At 37.4% G+C, this 19,193-nt stretch overlaps 1 protein-coding gene across 2 annotated transcripts in view; it reads left to right on the top strand.

Annotated features, from left to right (window-relative positions):
• The window catches only part of UTRN (utrophin), a 391,603-nt gene that overhangs the window by 148,774 nt on the left and 223,636 nt on the right, over positions 1–19,193 (top strand). For both annotated transcript variants that reach the window (XM_052784810.1, XM_052784809.1), the window contains 8 exons: positions 653–788; positions 2,982–3,131; positions 4,268–4,352; positions 5,944–6,149; positions 7,302–7,419; positions 10,839–11,044; positions 12,517–12,671; positions 17,908–18,097. In XM_052784810.1, the coding sequence (XP_052640770.1) occupies positions 653–788; positions 2,982–3,131; positions 4,268–4,352; positions 5,944–6,149; positions 7,302–7,419; positions 10,839–11,044; positions 12,517–12,671; positions 17,908–18,097 (1,246 nt within the window). The remainder of the gene's footprint in view (positions 1–652; positions 789–2,981; positions 3,132–4,267; positions 4,353–5,943; positions 6,150–7,301; positions 7,420–10,838; positions 11,045–12,516; positions 12,672–17,907; positions 18,098–19,193) is intronic.

Here is a 19,193-nt window from a genome sequence, read left to right as displayed (position 1 = left end):
ATCCATTTTGAATTAGCCTTAAATTTACTTCAAAAGATCAAAGAGCAAGGTTGTCTGAGATAAAGATACCAATTTTCAGTGTATCTGGGAATATTAAGGTCCCTCTCTGTTCTTACTGCTAAAAAATGTAGAAGGATAAATCCTGGAATGAATAGCTATTTTTGGAGGCTACTTATATAAGTATGTGTTTTTAACATCACCTGATTACATTTAGAAATGTAATAAGTTTTTTCTTAATTATTTAGTTTGAGAAGTTCCTTTAAAGCTTTGTGTGATTTAGGGAATTTTTCCCTTGGAGGGTTTAGGGACATTTCTAATACTTTTACTAGCAGTGGCCTTGTAGTGGCTTACAATGATTAGGCCTGAAGGTGGTGTCATTACTGTCACTTATGTTTAATGTTTTCTGCAGACTTTTAAAAGTCTATTTTGTGACTTTGGAGCTGAAATTTATCTATTTTTAAGGTGGTAGTATTAACTTGCAAGTATCTTGCATTTTAATGGTGAGGATAGAATCTTTTGAATATCAAAATGAATCCTTTAAAATGCTCAACCACTGAAAAACACGTGACTATGTTGCATCGGGAGTAATATAGGACTGACGTGCTGTGTTCACTGCAGAAATGCATGTGGGTGTTTTGTTTTCCTTTTTAAGGCTAAAAGGAGAGAATCAGCAGCTGATAGAATACAGAAAGAAGCTTGATGAGCTGCGTTGCTGGTTGGAAAATGTAGAAAATGCTCTGGATGCAAGATTTACATTTGACCACGAAGAAAACTTGAAAGAATTACAGGCAAGATTAATTAGTGTTTATATGTGTATGCACATGTATGTCTTGTGCAAGGCATCAGGACATGGCTTTTGGGGAGGGGAATTTTCACATTGTAAATAGCTGAAGAAGAATTATGGTTGTGTGAGACAGTTTTGTGAGATTACTTACACAGGCAAGACGCATTTTGTAATGAAGTTGGGTTGAGTTGATAACTATGTTATCTAGCCAGAACATGGTGGCTATGTATCAGAAAGTGAGAAATAGATATACTACTGATAAAACTCAGTAAGTGGAATTTCACTGGAGATGATGTCCCCAAGACAACTTTATAATTGTCAAAACTTTAGCAAAAAGCCAATAAGCTTAAAATAGTAAATAAGCACAGTTGTCCCATTTAGTGGGCAGCTTTAATACTTTGTTACATGTGGAAGATTCTGTTTAAGCTGCTTTTTAAACTATAAGGGGTTTTGTCATTTCAAGTTGGGTGCATATGTGTGTGTGTATTTTTCCTGTTTATTTTGTGTCTGGCTTTGACAACAAAATATCTTTGGTTTGTAGATGTGTGAAAGAGAATGTTTCTGGAATCCTAAAGGAATGGAAGAAGTAGTCAATCCAACAAACCTGCTTACTCATTTTTTAAAAATTAGTAATTAAAAAACCCAACAAGCAGACAACCTCTGTTAGACCAAATCAGGTGGAAAGGCTTGAAGTTCCAACAAATATGTATAAACAATGTAAAGTAGTTGCAGTTATGTTTGCCTAAACAAATTGACTCCTGTCAGTTGAGTATTTGCTGTCTGACTATCACGACAGTTTAATTTTTCTTGTCTTCTACCTTAATATAGATACCTGAAGTTAAAGGTAGAACTGGAATAAGGGGGGAAAGAGCAGAATTTGCTAGAGAAACACTGGTAGGGAATTATTAAGTACCAATTTGGCCCTGTGAAAGCAGGAATGTGTGTGCAATTTTGGTTATGGATATTAAAGAAAAGTGAGTTTGCAATAGAATAGGTACTGAGTAAGATTGCTGGGCTGTTCAGGAGGGTGAAGAACTCATCTGCAAAGAAACCCAGAGCTTTCCTTGTTTTGTTTAGTCAAATAACAATGAGAAGGGATATGATGATGAGAATGAGGAAGTGTAGGGAATATGAGCTATTATTAAAGGCTGATATTAGGTAAGTAGGAATAACAGATGTTAACTGGTCAGTCAGGAGTAAATACAATCTGGGAATGAGAAGGAGATTTCTAAATAGAGCTTCTGGAGCAGCCTCCAATTAAAAAAGATATAACATGTTTAAAAATTTTTTTTTTTTTTTTTTAAAGGTAGACCCTTGAAAATTTAGGAAAGGCACTATTTGGTATACTGCTTATTGTAGCAGGGTTCTCTGTTCAGTGATCTTCCTTCCAGGCCTGTGTTCCTGTCACTTTACTATGCACACCTCCGTAATACTTGTGCAACAGAGAATAATATAAATACTGGGGTGAATAAATATGATGTGTACTTGCTATTGTAATTTTTTTATTCTAGTGCTTTAAAGACAAAATTTGTGACTCCTGTTCCACAGTGCTTATGGTCTATAGGCAAATGATAACACAGTTGATTTAAAGTCAGTGGGAATCCAAGCGTAAGCTTTTTTTTTTTTTTTTTTTGCAGGCTCTGACCTGCACTTTCATGTTTAAAGAGAAAGAAGGTTGTGGGAGGTTGATCAAAATGAAGTTGTAAGGTTATGTTTAGTTTTTAAATACCTTCAGAGTACATTTCCTTGAGAGTCAAGTACCTTGTAGTGATCTACCATGTACTTGTATAATGCATGTCAGGAGTGGGCCCTTAGTTTTTAATTTTTTTAAAAAATGAATGCAGTCAACAATTTTGATTGACAATGTATTGCCTTTTGGATACACATGGTACCTCCAGAGTTGATCAAACAGGAGCATATTGTAAGATGAGAATCAGTGTGCATGATGTGAAGCTGTATAGGTACCTTGGCTGTTTGCAGTTTTGTGGGTTTTTTTCCAGTTAGCAATAAATGTCGGTATTTGAATAAATGTTTTAATAGTTTCTAGATAGAGCATAGAAACCAAAATAGAAGCTTTTCTGTGACATGTTTCCAGGGAAATTTCTAAATATTGGAGTTTAAGGAAAGCTTCCTTCCCCCCTCTTACTTAAGCAAGTATGCGTTTTGCTTCAGTCTAAAACTCTTCTGTCCATTTTAGGTCTTAAGTGAGGAGATGGAAGTACAGGGAGACAAACTGGAATGGCTGAACAGAACTGAACCTGAAGTGCTTTTGGATAAAAATGTTGATCTTCAGGAAAAAGACAAACTTTCTGATTGCCTGCAGTCCCTCAACGTGAGGTGGAATAAGGTGTGCATTTCTTCAGCATTGAGTACCTGAAGCTGAAAATATAGTGGTGTACTTTAAAATGGTTGTTTTTCTTTCCGTGTATCTGTGATGTACATAAACTGTCTTGGAAGCCATGCAGGCATGCTCAGGAAATGTGGCCCAATCCATGTCTACGTAAAAACACTGGTGGACATTTTTCCATCAGAATGAGTTAGTTAGCTTAACGGTTTTTTTGTTTTTCTTTTGTATTGGCTTTCTTTTAAACAGCTGGATCAAAAATATTTCACTTGGAGGCAAACAGTAATGTATTAATTTGAAATTGAGAGAGTCACAATAAATCTTTGCTGCATAAGAAAGTTGAATGTTTGCAGCAGTTAAGACGAAAACAAACGAAGCTGTGGTAAAGCTTAGTGAGAAAATCTTATCAAGTGTGTCGGGAATTCTTGAGTACAACTGCTGTAAATTAGAAGCTCTAGTGTTCAATCTCATTGGCAAGTATATAAGAAAAGAACTCACTGGTTGCAGTAAAACCAGATTTTTTTCAAACAGAGCCTGGAGATCCAAGTGAAAAAGGAATAGAAATATTTGGCATTATATTATGGATCAGGGAGATAAGAATTTATTGGGGAAAGGGGCTTTTGATAGTTCAGGGAAAGAAAGATCTGTTTTTACCTACTTGGCCATGAAAATGACCCCCCCCCCCCGTATATTACATTTCCATCACTGCCTTTTCAAAACTTTTTAAAAGTAAAGGAGCAAATTTGTCTTCACTACAATAGAGTTTAGTGGTAACATTTTTTCTTTTTAAATTAATTCCCTATTTCTCTACTTTCCTGTCACTGATGACTGTGCACTCTAATGAGTCATAGCTCTGATGCTTACGCAGTAAAAACCATGTAAACAATCAGTCTACAGCAGTTCTTTTATTCCTGTCCAAGATTTAGGTAAGACACTGGAATGTATTGAAATAACACTCTGAGTACCTCTTGGCGTTTTTATTGTTTTTAAATAATACCTTGAAAAAATTAATGGAAATATGAGGTGTGCCATTGTAGCAAGCATGGTGTAGAGTATTTTGTCTCTTCTAATAAGTGATTACTTTTTTGCTGTTAATATAGGTTGTCTTACTGTTTTTATTCCTCTCTGCTGGGCTGTAGGTGTTCAGAGAAGTGCCTGACACAGTGAGAGAACTGGAGGCGTTTGTTGGGCAGTCTCATCTTGTTACACAGACAAAGCCTTCTGGTGAGTGATCGGTCCTTCTGTTGTGCTTAATTGTATTGAGTTTAATCCTGTTTGTGGTCAAAAATAATCCAAAAAGGAAAACCTTCCCTATGAACTTAGACAAGTGGAAATAAGAAAAGTTGTCCATTGCTGTGCTTGGGGCTGCCTTCATGTTACTGTGGGAGAGAGGGAATGTTTGGTTAGGGAAAAAGTCACTTTGCAGTGCAGGATTGGCAGAGTCCTTCAGGGTTCCCCTAAGATTGTTGAAATGGAGGAATGTTTTAGTAAAGCTTAGGCCTCCTCATCAGGAGCCGGTGTATTAGGTACAGAATAAAAACCAAAATAGCTATGTTTGTGACAGCCTGGTTTCCTGTGGATTTGTACCTTGTGGTCATGCCTTTTAGTAGTTCAGATCTACTAGAAGCTTTCCCTACAGCTAATTATTTGTAAAGTATCTTCTGCATGCAGATTCTCTGCAGTCCTGTAAATAAAGGCCATTCTGCATCTTTCAGCTCAGTAAGGACACAGATAGGTCTTTCTCATCTGCTAGATACTTACATTCCTGAATCTTGTAGGGGAAGCTGTCTAAATATGAAATGTTTTTGTATCAGACACTGACACTGGCTGTCTTTTCAAGTTGTTGGAGACAGATCAGCAGATACAGAGTCTCTAAACAAGGTGCTCAGGTCTCCTTTTTAGAAAACTAGGTAAAAAAGACAGCCCTTGCCTGAAAGAATTTGCAGCCTGAACTTCAGTAAATTAACTTTTTTTTTTTCAATTCAGCAGCAGTAAACAAAATTTAAAGAAGGAAAACCAACTGTTTTTTAAGCCTTTCAAAACCTTGATTCAGCTTGTTTTCCTTTCATACAGGGTGTTAAGTAAAGCTCCTGTATTTCATTGCTTGAGGCAAGTGTGTAATATTCATGCTCCAGCTTGATTTAACTTAGTGTTTTCTTGGAACTAGAACACAACCAAACACAGCTTCTGGAGTGAATCTTACTGTTCAGCTCATTCCTTGCTTCTTTGCAGTGTCAGGTTAAAAATTTAGAAAGCATGGGGTTGAACTAGTGGGCATCTGTCCCTTCTTAGGACAGTTGCGTATTGCCAAGTCCATGAAGCATCTATTGCAGTAGCTCGACTTGTGCTTAAGTGAATTTCGAGCCAGGAGTGGGGAAAACCTTTCAGCCACATAAATGTCTAAAATTGTCTTCCTCACTTTTGTATTCTCTTAAATGAAAGGATTGGGTTTTACGGTTAGTAAGGGTCAATTCTGTTTTGTATAAGAGTGTCTAGCTTCACTACATTAGATTTAACGTCATTTTGCCTTTGCAAGTTTTCTTCTTGTTTGTTTTGTGTGTAGGCTGAATCATTTGGGTGAGTCTTTGGCGTGCAATGAAATAATTTAATAGCCTTTTAAAAAAAAAAAAGCAAAAGGAATTTCTGATTACTGGTTTCTGGTGGTTAAAATGCCTCAAATACAAATTTTGCTGTGCTTTCTCTGTAGATGCTGTTGCATTTTTATAGGAATTACAAAAAAACCCTGTAATTCCCACAATTGCACATGTGGCCATGACTTTTTTTTCTTTAACAAAACCCCCAAACTCTGTTTCAGATGTCCAAAAGGTGGTGCTAGTATCTTCTTCATTGGAAATCCCTGTTCAGACTCAGCAGGCTTCGGAACTTTCTGCACCTGCTGATCTGGATAAAACTATAACTGAGCTGGCTGACTGGTTGGTATTGATTGACCAAATGCTCAAGTCAAACATAGTCACCGTGGGAAATACTGAAGAGATCAATCGGACTATTGCACGAATGAAAGTATGTGTTTTTGTGAAGGCTAGTGGATTGGAAAATTGGCTCATGCTTTAATAGCTTGTACATTCAGTAAAGAAATTACATGTGTTTTAAGAAAAAAGAAACTGACTGCAGGAAATGCACAACTTGAAAATTGCACTTTAAATACTGTTGTTACTACACTCCTCTCCCCTCTACCATTTCCTGTTAATTCCTGTGTCCCTATGTGAGCTAGGCACTGCTATTTTTTAAACAAAGCATATAGAGAATACTTCCTGAAAATGACATCTTTTTGCGAATGTATAGATAGCTTATGCTGAAGACTTTGGAGCAGCTTCATATTTACTTGGAGGGTGACATTTATGATTCACTCTTTAGTGGTTTCTAATAGTTTTGTTGTGTTGTAGTTAGACTAAACTGATTTCCAGAGACATGCTAAAATGATTAAGAGTTGTAAAATAAATGCTTGTGATGTAAATGTTTGTTTCTGTTGATAGCTCATAGTATGCTGAGCCATGACTAAGGGTAGTACTTGTGAGATGTATGCTACCATTAAGGTTCATTTTCTTTGACTTGATATCAAGTAACATGAGTAACTGTAGAGTAAAAGCTGCAGGCTAAACAAGTGCTAAACTGTTTCTGTGGGTGTCTAACAAAATCTGGAATTTGAAAGAATAATGTGATGTACAGTAACTTTGGAAACACTTTCTTTTAACTGTATAATACTTGTAATATGAGCTTCTGGTTCATTGCCATAGTGAAATAACTACGTTTTTTTTAATACAATACATAGTCTGAGTGTTCCTTCCTGTTCTCTTCCTCCTTCATCTCCCTCTGCCTCCCTGCATTATATAAATGATCAGAGCTTGGCAAGAGGAAAATAACTTATGGGAGAGTGAAAAATAGATACTGGAAAATATTGTGCAATGGATGCGGTAACAGTGTGGTTTGTACAGGTTAACTTTCACCTCTGGATTTTAAGTAACTAATTCAGATTATTTTTGCTTTTTAAAGCAGTGTGATAATACTGTGACAATTCAAGGGTTACAGTAATGATGGGAACAGCCATCTACTTGTGGCAGCACATACATGTTTTGTTTTATCTACAAATAATACAGATGATGTTAACTAAATTCTGCTTTTTTGACTCAAAAATCATATCCTAATTCTCAACAGATAACAAAGGCAGATTTGGACCAGCGGCACCCTCAGCTTGATTCGGTTTTTACATTGGCTCAGAATTTGAAAAATAAAACTTCCAGTTCAGACATTAGGACAGTGATCACAGAAAAATGTAAGTTTCTCCATTGTGTTTGCAAATACAGTGTTTCCATGGCAGTAAAAAAAATCTTCATATCTTTTTCTTAAACTCTTGATTTTGAGCCTAGCTGAAGTTGCCTTCCTTGAACAAACTGAAAACTTAGCAGTTAAGTGGCTTTCACTCTTAACAGTCTAATGAAAATTCCTAGAACAAGAATTGCCACTTGTTTTCTTGACTGGCCATTTTTTTCAAGTACAAAAGTAAATATTTTTGCTGGGATTTCAAAATACCTTATGAAGAATTTGAGTTACTTGACAGCCACAGACCCAGGGATGAGGATTTTTTATTTATTGATGAAAGGAACTAATCGTGTATCTTTATTTTTGTTGAGCTGTGATGCATTGGACAGTTAGTGAAAAGCATGAATGTATCGACTTAAGACAATAACTTTGTGTACATACTTTTGAAATTGTTGACTGAGAGTTGGTAGAGTTTTTAAGGCACTGATATGTGCTTGAACGTGAGTTTCCAGTTTAAAGGTCCCCACCCCCCCTTTGCAGATTTCTTTTACTGGTACTTAAGGAAAGAAAGCATACAACTGACAATTAGAAACTAAGGGACAATGTGTTCTTTGAACTCTTAAGCTTTGCTGGTTGCTAAGATTAGAAAATCCATGCAGCAGGAAATATCACAGTTAGAAGTAAAAATGGAAAGATATATTTCCTTATGTTCTCCTCTGCAATGTAGTTTTCCTTTACTACATCTACATGAATTTCTTTGATGTCCATAAGACTTGCTGGAGATAATAAGGGGGTCAGACAAAAAGCCCACAGACACGTTAAAGGGTCTGATGAGATGCTAACTGCTGCCTAAGATTCACAGGAGCTATGGATTGGTAGGGGAGTAAGATCCAAAGAAGTTAAAGATTGTAGGGCCTGAGTTTTGCAGCCACTCAGAACTAGGGGTCAGGTGGAAACTTGGAGAGGGTAGTAACTATTTAGTCCATGGCAGTCAGTCAACAAGGGGAGATCTGGTCAGTGACAAAACATTCTTGATTCTTCAGAAAAGGTGAACAAGGAATAAAGGAACTGTATGTTGAAAATTTGAGTTCTCCTATAGTCTTGCCCATCCAAGATGGGAACAGAGAAGCTGTGTATGCTGCCATGGATGAAGCTTCCAGTAGATACCCTATAGATGTGTGTGAAGATTTTGCTACCTATCATGAAACATGAAAAAACTTGAAGGTTTTGTTGCTACTGACATTGGTAAAGAAAAGGTTACTCTGAAGAAAAGTGAAGCTCAGGACTGCTTTATGCACCTCGTTGTTTAAACACTTAGGGGAATATACTGGTGTCCTACAAACTCCTGTGAATGTTGTTGGATGAAGCCTAATTAGTCAAATAGCTAGGAGCACAGAAATAGAGAAAAAATTCTTCTCTGGAACTTCCCTCCCAATTACTGCATGGACATTGGGAATTAAAAGCACAGTCTCATCAGGAATTCTTTCCAGTCTTTCTGCCTTTGATACCAGAATGGTGCCCCTGACAACTTTTTCTGGGAACCTATCTATTGAACCCACTGAACGCTACCAAGAATTTCACTATTTTTCTGTCCTGTTTTGGTGGAGACTGAAGAGAGGGGAAATACATCAACAGTGCAGAGAGTAAGGTTAACCTGGCCATTAATAGGGAAAAATATATCAAGAAATATTCTTTCTATAACAACAACAACAATAATAATGATACTATGTAAACATCAAATATCTATCCATTTCAATCAAGTTGCTATTGTAGGCAGCTGTTTCTCAGGGATATTTTTTCCTTCCAGCTTAGTGGGGAGAGCCTAAACACTTAAGAGTTTTTTCTCTGCAGTTCATTAGCCAGCACACAGGGTTATAGCCTTTTTTCACTCCTGCTGTTTTTGCTTTTGCTGTTTTGGTGAAACCACGGATCTTTCACAGCAGCTGCTGGTTTACTTTGAACATACACTTTGTCAAATATGGTAACTTTTTTTTTTTAATAACCTATATTATTATTTGCTGTTGGGTTACTGAAGCTTTGTTCTAAGTTCTCATTCAGCATGACCCAAGTCATGCCTAAAAATTAATCCAAAAGTTGCCTGTGGGTTGAAATTGATGCATTTATATTGCACAGATCATTGGATTTGTCTGCCAGTAATACAGTTACTCTGACAAGTTGGCTTCGCTGCCACAGTCTTTGAGACCTTTGTGAAACTAAACAAAATATTGTCGAAGCCTTTGTATAACTGTAAAAGGGTAAAAAAAAAAAAAAAAGGAAAGGTACAGTTACCTTAAGGGGTTTTAGCTTAAGCATAGCCTTTGGTATTTTTACTTCATGGAAGATTGACGTGACCTGAGTATCAAGTGTGTTAGTTTTCTAATAAAATTGCATATGTAAGATAAATATATTGGATGTGTTACTGCCTACCTGTTGCTGCTCAGAGTACAGATATACTCAAGAAATCCAGCTTAGGCTTTTTGTTTTGTTTGCTTTTTTAGTCTTTAGTTCTAGTCATGTGTTCCTAATAACTGTCATGACAGGTAGTAGGGAAGCTGTTTTCACCTCTATAGACTTTCAAGTAATACTTTTTTTTTTTTATGGTCTGTAAGTATTAAGAAAAAGGTGCAATGCTATTTATTTCTATCTGAAGCCAGATCTACTGCTTTCCCTGACATGCTGGTTTTTGTCCTAGGAACTCATCATGTTGTCTTTTTCACCCTTTGTTTGTTAAAGGTTAAAGCCTGTTTATCGATCATCTAATATAACTTTATTGAGAGAGGAACGGGATACTTGAAGGAAATGGGGTGTGATCAATAACTTCTCTGTTCTGCTGTGTAATCTACATAAGCCTGTAGAAACCTGTGGTGGAATGAAAGTGCTGAAGTAGGCTGTTACTAGAGTGTTTCTACTTTGGCCAAAATTGTAGTACAGGTGCCACTAGACTGCCTTCAACACACAGTGATCTGGAAAGCTTAGTTCACTTTGTATAAGGTATCCAGATCTAAACAATATTTATTTATTTATTTATACTGGTTTAAGTTGCAGATACACAAAGATGACTTGCTGGTACGGCCACCACCCTAAAATTGTGCTCCTTGGAGCCCTGCTACTGGCATATCTCTGCAGTGCAGCTGTGGCAGATTTGCCTCCCACATGCTTAAAAAGTAAAATAAGGCCTTTGAAATATTCCAGAAATAATAGTTGTTACCTGTATGCTGAACTGCTTAAACAAGAGGTGACCAAACACCTTCATTTTTCATTTGCTAGCTTGAATGTGTAAACTACATGGGGAACTAAAATACTGAATATGTAAACTACTGTATTTGAGAATGAATTATATTATTGTCTCGTGTCCTGAGAATTAAGTGGTAGTTATTATGGCTACTTGTTTGTTTGCCTCAGGTTTTTCTTATTCTGTGTTGTCCTCTACAGTGGAGAAGGTGAAGAACCAGTGGGACAATACCCAGCATGGCGTGGAGGTGCGGCAGCAGCAGCTGAAATACATGCTGACAGACAGCATTCAGTGGGATGAACAGAGGCAAGAAATGGGACACCTCATGGAGCAGTGTGAGATCCGTCTGCGTATGCTCCTGCAGGCCTCAAAAGAGATGCTTGCCAAACAGATTTCAGACAACAAAGTAAGACTATCTACACTTTTTTATTTTCCATACCAGACTCCTCAGTCTATCTAATGCTACTGGATTCAATTGATACGCAAATATACACTTTAGTTGTAGGACTGATTTGGCAATTCTGTCTCTTTTTGGGCATGATATATTCTAAATTTTGTCTATTTTTTATACATATATATAAGACTTCCTGAGAATCGCTTTCTGGGAGGGAAACAGGTGGCGTGTATGTCTTTTTGTAAGTGTAGTTGAAATGAGTATAGTGTAGCATCAACTAAATGATATTATGCAAAAATCTTGAACCTCAGACCAATAACATTTTAATCATACAGCCACAGAATGTGGGATGTGTTACTTCACAGAAACCTATTAACAGTAGTTTAGTAAATCCAGGAATGGACCAAGCTATTTAAAATTATCCTGAATTTCACTTCTGATGGGTGCCAGGCATATTCAACACTTCATTTTTTTTTTTTTCTTTTTTTTTTTTTCCCCAATCCTGTGCAGTTTTTGCTGCTTTTTCATATCACAGCAAACCTGCTGTGATAAATCAGTAAGTCTGATGTCCTTTGTCTTGGTGGCTGGCAGAAAAAGGGCAGGCTGTAGGTAGCACAGGATGAGAACTAAACAGACAAATCAGTGAGGAGGGGCTTTTATCAGTGCAGTATTTAGAACAGGGCTATAATAAAGTTTTAAAAGTGTGTGTGTGCATATATATATATATATATTCATGAAGAGACAATATAGGGGTGCAGCTCGGTACGGAAAGAAGCAGAGAGTATGACCTTGAGAATTCCTCACTGATCCATAGCTATTTCAGTAAACAGTAAAATTGCGTGCTTTTCATTGTCTTTCTCTACATAAGCAGGGGACTGTTAGGTCTGCTTTGCTTTCTTAAGTGAAAGTAGGCCTGTCCCCAAACATGTAGTACAGAGATCGTAGGATACAACTGGACATATATATATGCAAATATATTTTTTTAATTTAGAAATAAACTTGAGGTCAGGATTCCATAAAGTCAAGGCACCTTATGAATACCCTGCCACAATAAGCAAACACATCTAAAGTATTTTCTTCTTTTAAAAACAAAAAAACCCCACAGAGCATTTAAATCAAGTTATCATGCTGCGCACTTCCATTTATGCCACTTCTAGCTCCAGCTTATATCACTATTATCATAATTTAAACTTATTCATGCTACTAAAAATATGGAAGTGTTGCCAGTGAAACACAGAAGAAGATTTTTCTAGCCTTTGGCAGTTCTGGCAAATATAATTTTTCCTCACCTATTTGTGTTTTGATTGGTTCATTGTCAGGACACTTAGTATCTGTAGATTTTCTTCTTAAGATTTTTTTCTTCTAGATGAAAAATATGCACTTTTTTGTTTTATAAAAAAAAGCAAAAAGGAGGGTTTAATGGTAAAATGCATAACATGAAAAATAGTCTGATTTTTATTTTACTCTGTCTCATTGCTTTTTAGCTGTTAGTACAGGATTTACATAGAGGTGACATCACGGTAGCTGCATTCAATGATCTTTCTAATAAACTACTTCGAGAGTATCGTGATGATGACACCAGGAGGATGAAGGAAACCACTGACCAAATGAACACTTGTTGGGTTAATCTGAACCAAAGGTAATTACAAGGTTTCACTGTATATGTAGCTGTTTGTGTCTTAAACTTGTATCCTATGTATACATGTGTATTGCAGTCTCTTTTGTCCGCTTTACTGCGGCATTTAGGGCTACTGCGGGTAATTAGTCAATTACAGTGAAACTGTTTTGAGTTTTGATGATTGAAATTATCACAGTTCACCACGGAAGGCTTCGATATGGCTTCCCATTTATGTGGTGTTTTTTTTTAAGGAGAAAAAAAAAAAGTACTTGTCTCGTGTTTGGTCTCAGGTGTGCTTGTGGCTATTATTCTCTAAGTGTCTTTGAACAGTTCCTCTCCTGTTCCTTGATGCTAGTATGCTTTATGTCTTTGTAGTTTGTTGCTGTGCTTTCTTTTCATAAGGCTGTAAGTATTCAGCTTGGTCTTCCGATGCATTAATTCATTATGGCCTTTCATCTAATGGAAACTTCCCCTGAATGGGGTTGCGCTTTGGGTTCCTGAGTGCGATGCTTCTAGCACTCCCATCTAGAAAATACTTGAGCTTATAGGAATGGAGACATACTTGAACCTTACTTCTTTCTATTCATCCTGTATTAAGGCATATTTGCAAATATGTCTTAATGACAATACGGTGTTTCCCTATGCATAATGTTTTTTCCTGCAGTGTAATCTAATCTCTGCAGAAATTCTTTTTAGTATTTGATAGACAATTAACATTTAGAATAGTGTCTGACTCAGTGCTTGCAGCTTAGAAGATGATACACTTTGTGGTTAGAGGGACAGAAGAGAAAATTGTTCCTGTGTGTATGGGAGTGGGGGAGATGACAACCAAAGTCTGTGTGTATGTGTGCATATATGTGCATGTAAAAGGGGAAGCTGCTTTTGTAATGAGATGTCAGTTAAGGGAATAAAAATCGTAGGTAACTATGCCTCTGAAGTTGATGGTATATCCTGGGGAGTGAGAGGAGAACTTTGCAGTGGCAAGAAGGAGGTAATGAAAGAAGCAGAGTAGAATGTCGTCTTAGCCTTCTTTGGAGGAAAATGGTCATTTTGTGCTTTTGATGTGGCAGCTGGTTTCCTGGTTATGTCCACTGAGAGATGAGGTACAAAATAGGCAAAACTTTGTATGGCTCATTCCATGTTATTTGAGAGAGAATAAAAATTTGTTAATCTCTAAATGTTTTGAGATGTAAGATAGGATTTGTTAAGTGAGTGAAACATTTAATAATTATTCTGTGTGATGCGGATGACTTCTTTTCATGGTTCTTCAGACAACTTCCAGTAGAGTGTGGGAAAGGCTTTGGCATGTGACAAAACTTCCTTGGCTTTTTACTTTTACTTTTTCTGAACTAGGTTGTAGTGATGAGGTCATCTTCTGAAACAGCCCTTCCTGACCATTCATTTGCATTAAGATTAGGGGCTGCAGCATTTTCACCATTAGATTATCCTTTCTTTCCTCACAGTAAACTAATAATTTTTCCAAAAATGCCATTAACTTCATCTGAATGTCATGATGACATCTGGGGATGAAGATGCAATTAGACTGTGAGGGGAAAGAGCTCTGTGTTGGATTAGCAGTAACAGTAGACTACAGCTCTGTAGTAGTCTCATTTACATTCAGACTTTGCAGTGTTTTGGCTAGAACTGGCATAAAACTGCCCACCACTCAGAGCAGGTGACCAGAAAGAAGAGCTCCTGCCTGGAAGCCTCTAATTATTTTTGAATCTGCTTAAAGTCTGGAATAATAAGCAATTGCATTCTGTTGTGTATAACTGAGGCTCCTCAATTATCACTAGGGCTACTGTTCTGCAGTCTCCAGCCTTAGGAAGTTGAGTATCTGCTTTGTTTTTTGACTAGGGATAGAATGTAAAGGAGAACTCCGAGAGCCAGTGGGTAGCCAGAGCATGGACCTGCTCAGCGTAACTCCATAGAGCAGCAGAGTAGAATCAAAAGGGGAGAATGTGCAGTGAAAGCACTTTTTCAAGGGAATGAAGGTTTTTATACTTCCTTTAAATGCAATAAATAGAAATACTAGTGAGCCTTGAGTGACAAGGTTTACTTCATGTGGCAGATGTCAGGACATGCAGGGGTTGTATATGGAGCACGCATGTGGCCCTACGGCTTCTTATAAGCGCAGATCTGCATTTATAGCATAATGCTTTAAAATACCAATTTGTTCCGGTGCTTGGAGGTTTTAGAATGGGTCCTTAGTAACATCACTGGAGAATCACAGTCCTGAATAGCACAAGAACACTACCAGGGAGACTGTAGCCATGGCATGTAAAGTTGAAGGAGCTTATTTTAAAACTGTTGGCATTAAGAGATTGAAGCTCCCCAGCTTGACATTGTGTAAAATGGATACTCTGCCCAGTGGCTATTCATGTTCTGTTTTTATATTTTAGAGTGAAACTGTAGTAATTCCTTGTGTTTCTGCTGCCTCAGTAATGGATTATAGTTGATGTCTGTACAGTCTCAGATGTTATTTTCTGACTTTCTTTTATCACACACTTGTATGCGTTGCAGGTTTTTAGTTTAAATCTGAAAAAATAATTGGGTGGAAGAGAAATCTGAAACAGTGCCATGAAAACTTAAATAATAGAGTTACAATTTTCATTTTCTTGGATGTGTCTTTGCTAATAGAATCTGCTTAGACCTTCTCCACTATCACTGTGTTAAATGAAGTTAGCCACATTTGTAAAGGATTCTCCAGGTTCTCCTTAAATGTAAGTTTTATGTCCTGGAAGGACCCTCTGTCTTTTGAGACTGTTCTAATTGTATTAGAATTCTTTGAAAATGTGAGTCATCTTTTTATAGCAAGGGGTAGTCGTTAATCTGCAGTACAGAACTCTCCATCATTTTCTATTTTACATTTACATTCTAGCCTTTACTGGAAGGAAATGGAAGTGTTTGTGTCTGCTCTGTAAAAGTATTGCTTGCTACTGCTATACAGGTCCTCTTTAAAAGCACCCATGTAATCTTAGAACATTAGCTGTAAATCTGCTAACTTAGGCTGCTGAAGTATGTATTTAGTGAAAGGGATGATTTTCAGCTTTAATTCAAATATCATGACAGCAGTGGGACTGTAATAGGATTTCATTCTTTCCTTTAATTTCAACCAAACAAAGTTTGAGAAATTAAAACTTCAGGCTGAAGATGTCATTCTTCAATGAATGTTATTAGCTACAAAGTTCAGGTTGTCTCAAGTCCCATCTAGTACATCAGTACTTAGACTTGGAGATCTGGGTCACTTACAGTGTTTCATCCTTTGGGGCTTTGCTTTTTCTTTGAAGGTCACCTTTATTACCAGTCTGTTCTTCCTGTTGTCACTCCTGTTCTTCCACCTTTGGCCTTAACCCCCTGCTAGGGAAGAAAATCCCTGCAGAGGGAAAGGGTTTTGAAGTCAGAGCTCATAACTGCTTTTACTTTACATTTTTCTTGCAGTTCCTTGGTGTGCTCTAATTTTTGAGCTGGTGCTTGTTATCTTTTCTAGGCAATATCTATCAAACCATTTGTAATCTCTAGCGTGCTATTTATTATTTTTTCTCAAGAGTGAGTGAAGCATTCCAGGGCTTCAAGTGAGAAGCAAGAATGAATGTTTCTTGCCCTGCTAGTTATTTACCAGTAGCCAAAACTTGGGTGAGCATGAAGTCAGGAGTGATTCACACAATCTCATTTTGGATAAAGCAATTATTAACAAGTGACATAAAACCTAAGCTCCTAAAGTGGGGGTTGCAACACTATCTTTTTGCAAGTAGTCTCTAGAAAATTCAGTTGGTTATGCTAATACTTAGGAACGTAGGCCTGGCAGGATTGGAAGTGCATGAGATTTTCTTACTGCCCTTGAAGGAAAACAGCTTTTCCTTGCATCTGTCTTTCCTGATGTGCTAGCAAACCAGAATACCTGCTTTGAAATACCATCCTGAATGGTAATGAACATCTATAGCTTCTTTTCTAAAAAGAACATTTTAGCTACTTTTGAATTTGTGACTCTAAACACAGTGATTCCCTAATGCTGCTAAGCAGTACTGTTGCCACAGCATGGCTAAGAGGAAAGAAAGCCGAAGTAGACTAGGAGGAAGCAGAAGACACATAAGTTTGGTCCTGTCTGGAGAAACTTATTCAACTCATATGAAAATATCAAATGCTGAGTGTTTTGGCCTTGTCGTACTTGAAATTAAATATCACTTTACCCCTGAAATCTTACAATATGATTAGTGCTTGATGTGAAAATAAAATTGAACTTGCTACTTATTTAGCAGCAGCATTCTAGATGGTACCCCTGTTAGGGATTTCTGTACAGTGTGCTGGTGTGGGACAGCTTGTTTCTTTCTTTTGTCCTGATTTTGGGAAAAAGGATACTGCAGAATAACCGCCTCAAATAGATGATATTTAGTCTGTCATGCTTTAATTAATATTGTTAATCAGAGGTGACTGTAACAGTTTCTCATCTGAGTTTCATTTCAATGACAAGGAAACAGTTCTGATATGCAGAAATACAACGTGATCTTTTTCTAGGAAATCTTTTGAAGTTGCTCGTCAACGATATAATCCGAAGGTTTTAAATGAGTTCCTTACATCTTAAAAAATCCTCTTACAAACAAAAACTTTTGTGTTTGTACCAACCAGAGATCTTTTGGATTGATTGAAAATTTGGACTACATTCTGCCAGTCTTTTTTTAGATTTAAGCATGTTGAGCATGGCTTGGCTGTTACAATGGCAGTGTATTATTCTGTCTAAGTGATAGCGTCAAAAATCTTTTAGCAGAGAGAAACAGGTATTTGACTTTTCATCCCTCAGCACTTTAACTCTTAGGAATTTAGGGAAATATTTCTGCCCACTGTAAAAGAGGAAGAAAAAAATTCTTCAAACCCTCAGCGCTTCTATTCTGTATGGTTTTTGTTGATGAGGAAAAGCATTCACGCTTTTCATACATGGGAATAACAGTTCTACCATTTGGGGTAGCATAAGTCCATGATGGTAATACTCGAAAAGCTAGGTTTTTAATTAATAACTTTGTTTTTTCCACATGCCTTTTTAAAAAGGGCTGTGACATATATAACCAGTTCAGAACATCTGTGGGTAGCTATAGATATAATAACCAGAGAAACAGTGATATAAATAATGATAAAACAAGCTGTGACAGATGTATAGTTTCTTAATAGAGATAACTTTCAGATTTCCTTTTAGTAGTTTCATTATGATGTATGTAATGCTGTATGTTATGGGGGAATAATCTGACACTTGTCTTGTTTTCAGAGCTGTTGATAGGCAGAATTTCTTAGAGACAGAGCTGAAGACAGTACAGGCCTCACACAAGGATCTGGAGAGCTTCCTAAAGTGGCTTCAAGAGGCAGAGACGACAGTTAATGTTCTAGCAGATGCATCCCAGCGTGAGAACACTGCTCAGGACAGTGCCTGCATAAGGGAACTCAGAAAGCAGATGCAGGTGAGAAACGAAATATACTGCTGTTATTCGTGCTTTTTCTCAATGGCAAATGTTATAAAGGAAAGCTATCTACTAGAGTGGGGAAACCTGCAGCCTATTGGAAGGTGTTTAAAAACCAGTATTTTAGAAGTCAGGTGTGTAAAGGAAGCAGATTTTTCTTCCTAAGGTTTGAAACACATATTTAGTGGACATCTGTGGCACTGAGGGCTCTTAAATGTCCTTGGAGGGTGACTGTATTCAGGAACTTGATTAAACCAAGTCATGTTGTGTGATTGTCCAACCAAACAATTTAATCTACTTCCCTCCAAGTAAAGCCCTCCTGGGCTGCACTGTCTCCTATCCCTGCCTGCTGCTTTCCTCCTGCTTTTACAGCAATTCAAGAAGTTGTCGTGCTTGGATCATCTCTTCTCCCTCTCCTGCTGCCCAGCACCTCCCAAGCTGGCCTTCCTTCCCGTGCAGGGCACAGACTGGAAACCTGAGAAATAACTGAGGAGACTGACTCCACATACAGTCCTTTTTAATATATGGACACCCTAGCTTGTCTAAAATCTAGAAAGGAGATCCCTTCTCCCTGTCTAAGAAGCACGGACTAGCTGAGTACCACATTGTTGGGCTGTTCCTGCCTTTGCATATCCCATACATCTCCTTTGGGGAGGTAGGAGGGAGAGAGAGGAGCTGAGTTCAGTCTGCATTAAGGGTACAGTGTATTGAGGGAAAACAGGAGGAAAGGGTGTGGAGACCTGACAGCTCTTCTAAAAATTACTATCTTTGAGTCTGTGGCAGCAAAAGGTTGAGCATCACTGGCTAAAAGGATTTTGTATTTCTAAGATATATGAATTTCCTTTGTCCTGTTTACCTGATGTGAATGCTTTTCATGTGTCACCTTTCTCCTGAATGTTTTAATATTTTTTTTTTCTTTCAATTAGATTGCCTCATTTAGCACAGTTATTTTGATATGCACAGAACTGGGTGGCTAGATCAGTTACTAAATCCTGCACTCTGGGTTTGGAATAATGTTGCCTGTGGTCTAAGTTCATGGGGTTTGAACAGCTTATAATGAAAAGAAAGTGCTGTTTTCAGTAGCGCTGTTAATCTG

The sequence above is a fragment of the Harpia harpyja genome, chromosome 4 (genome assembly GCF_026419915.1).
Source record: "Harpia harpyja isolate bHarHar1 chromosome 4, bHarHar1 primary haplotype, whole genome shotgun sequence".
Taxonomy (NCBI): Eukaryota; Metazoa; Chordata; class Aves; order Accipitriformes; family Accipitridae; genus Harpia; species Harpia harpyja.
Note: the sequence above shows the minus strand (reverse complement) of the source record. Positions and strands in the feature narration are given on the sequence as shown.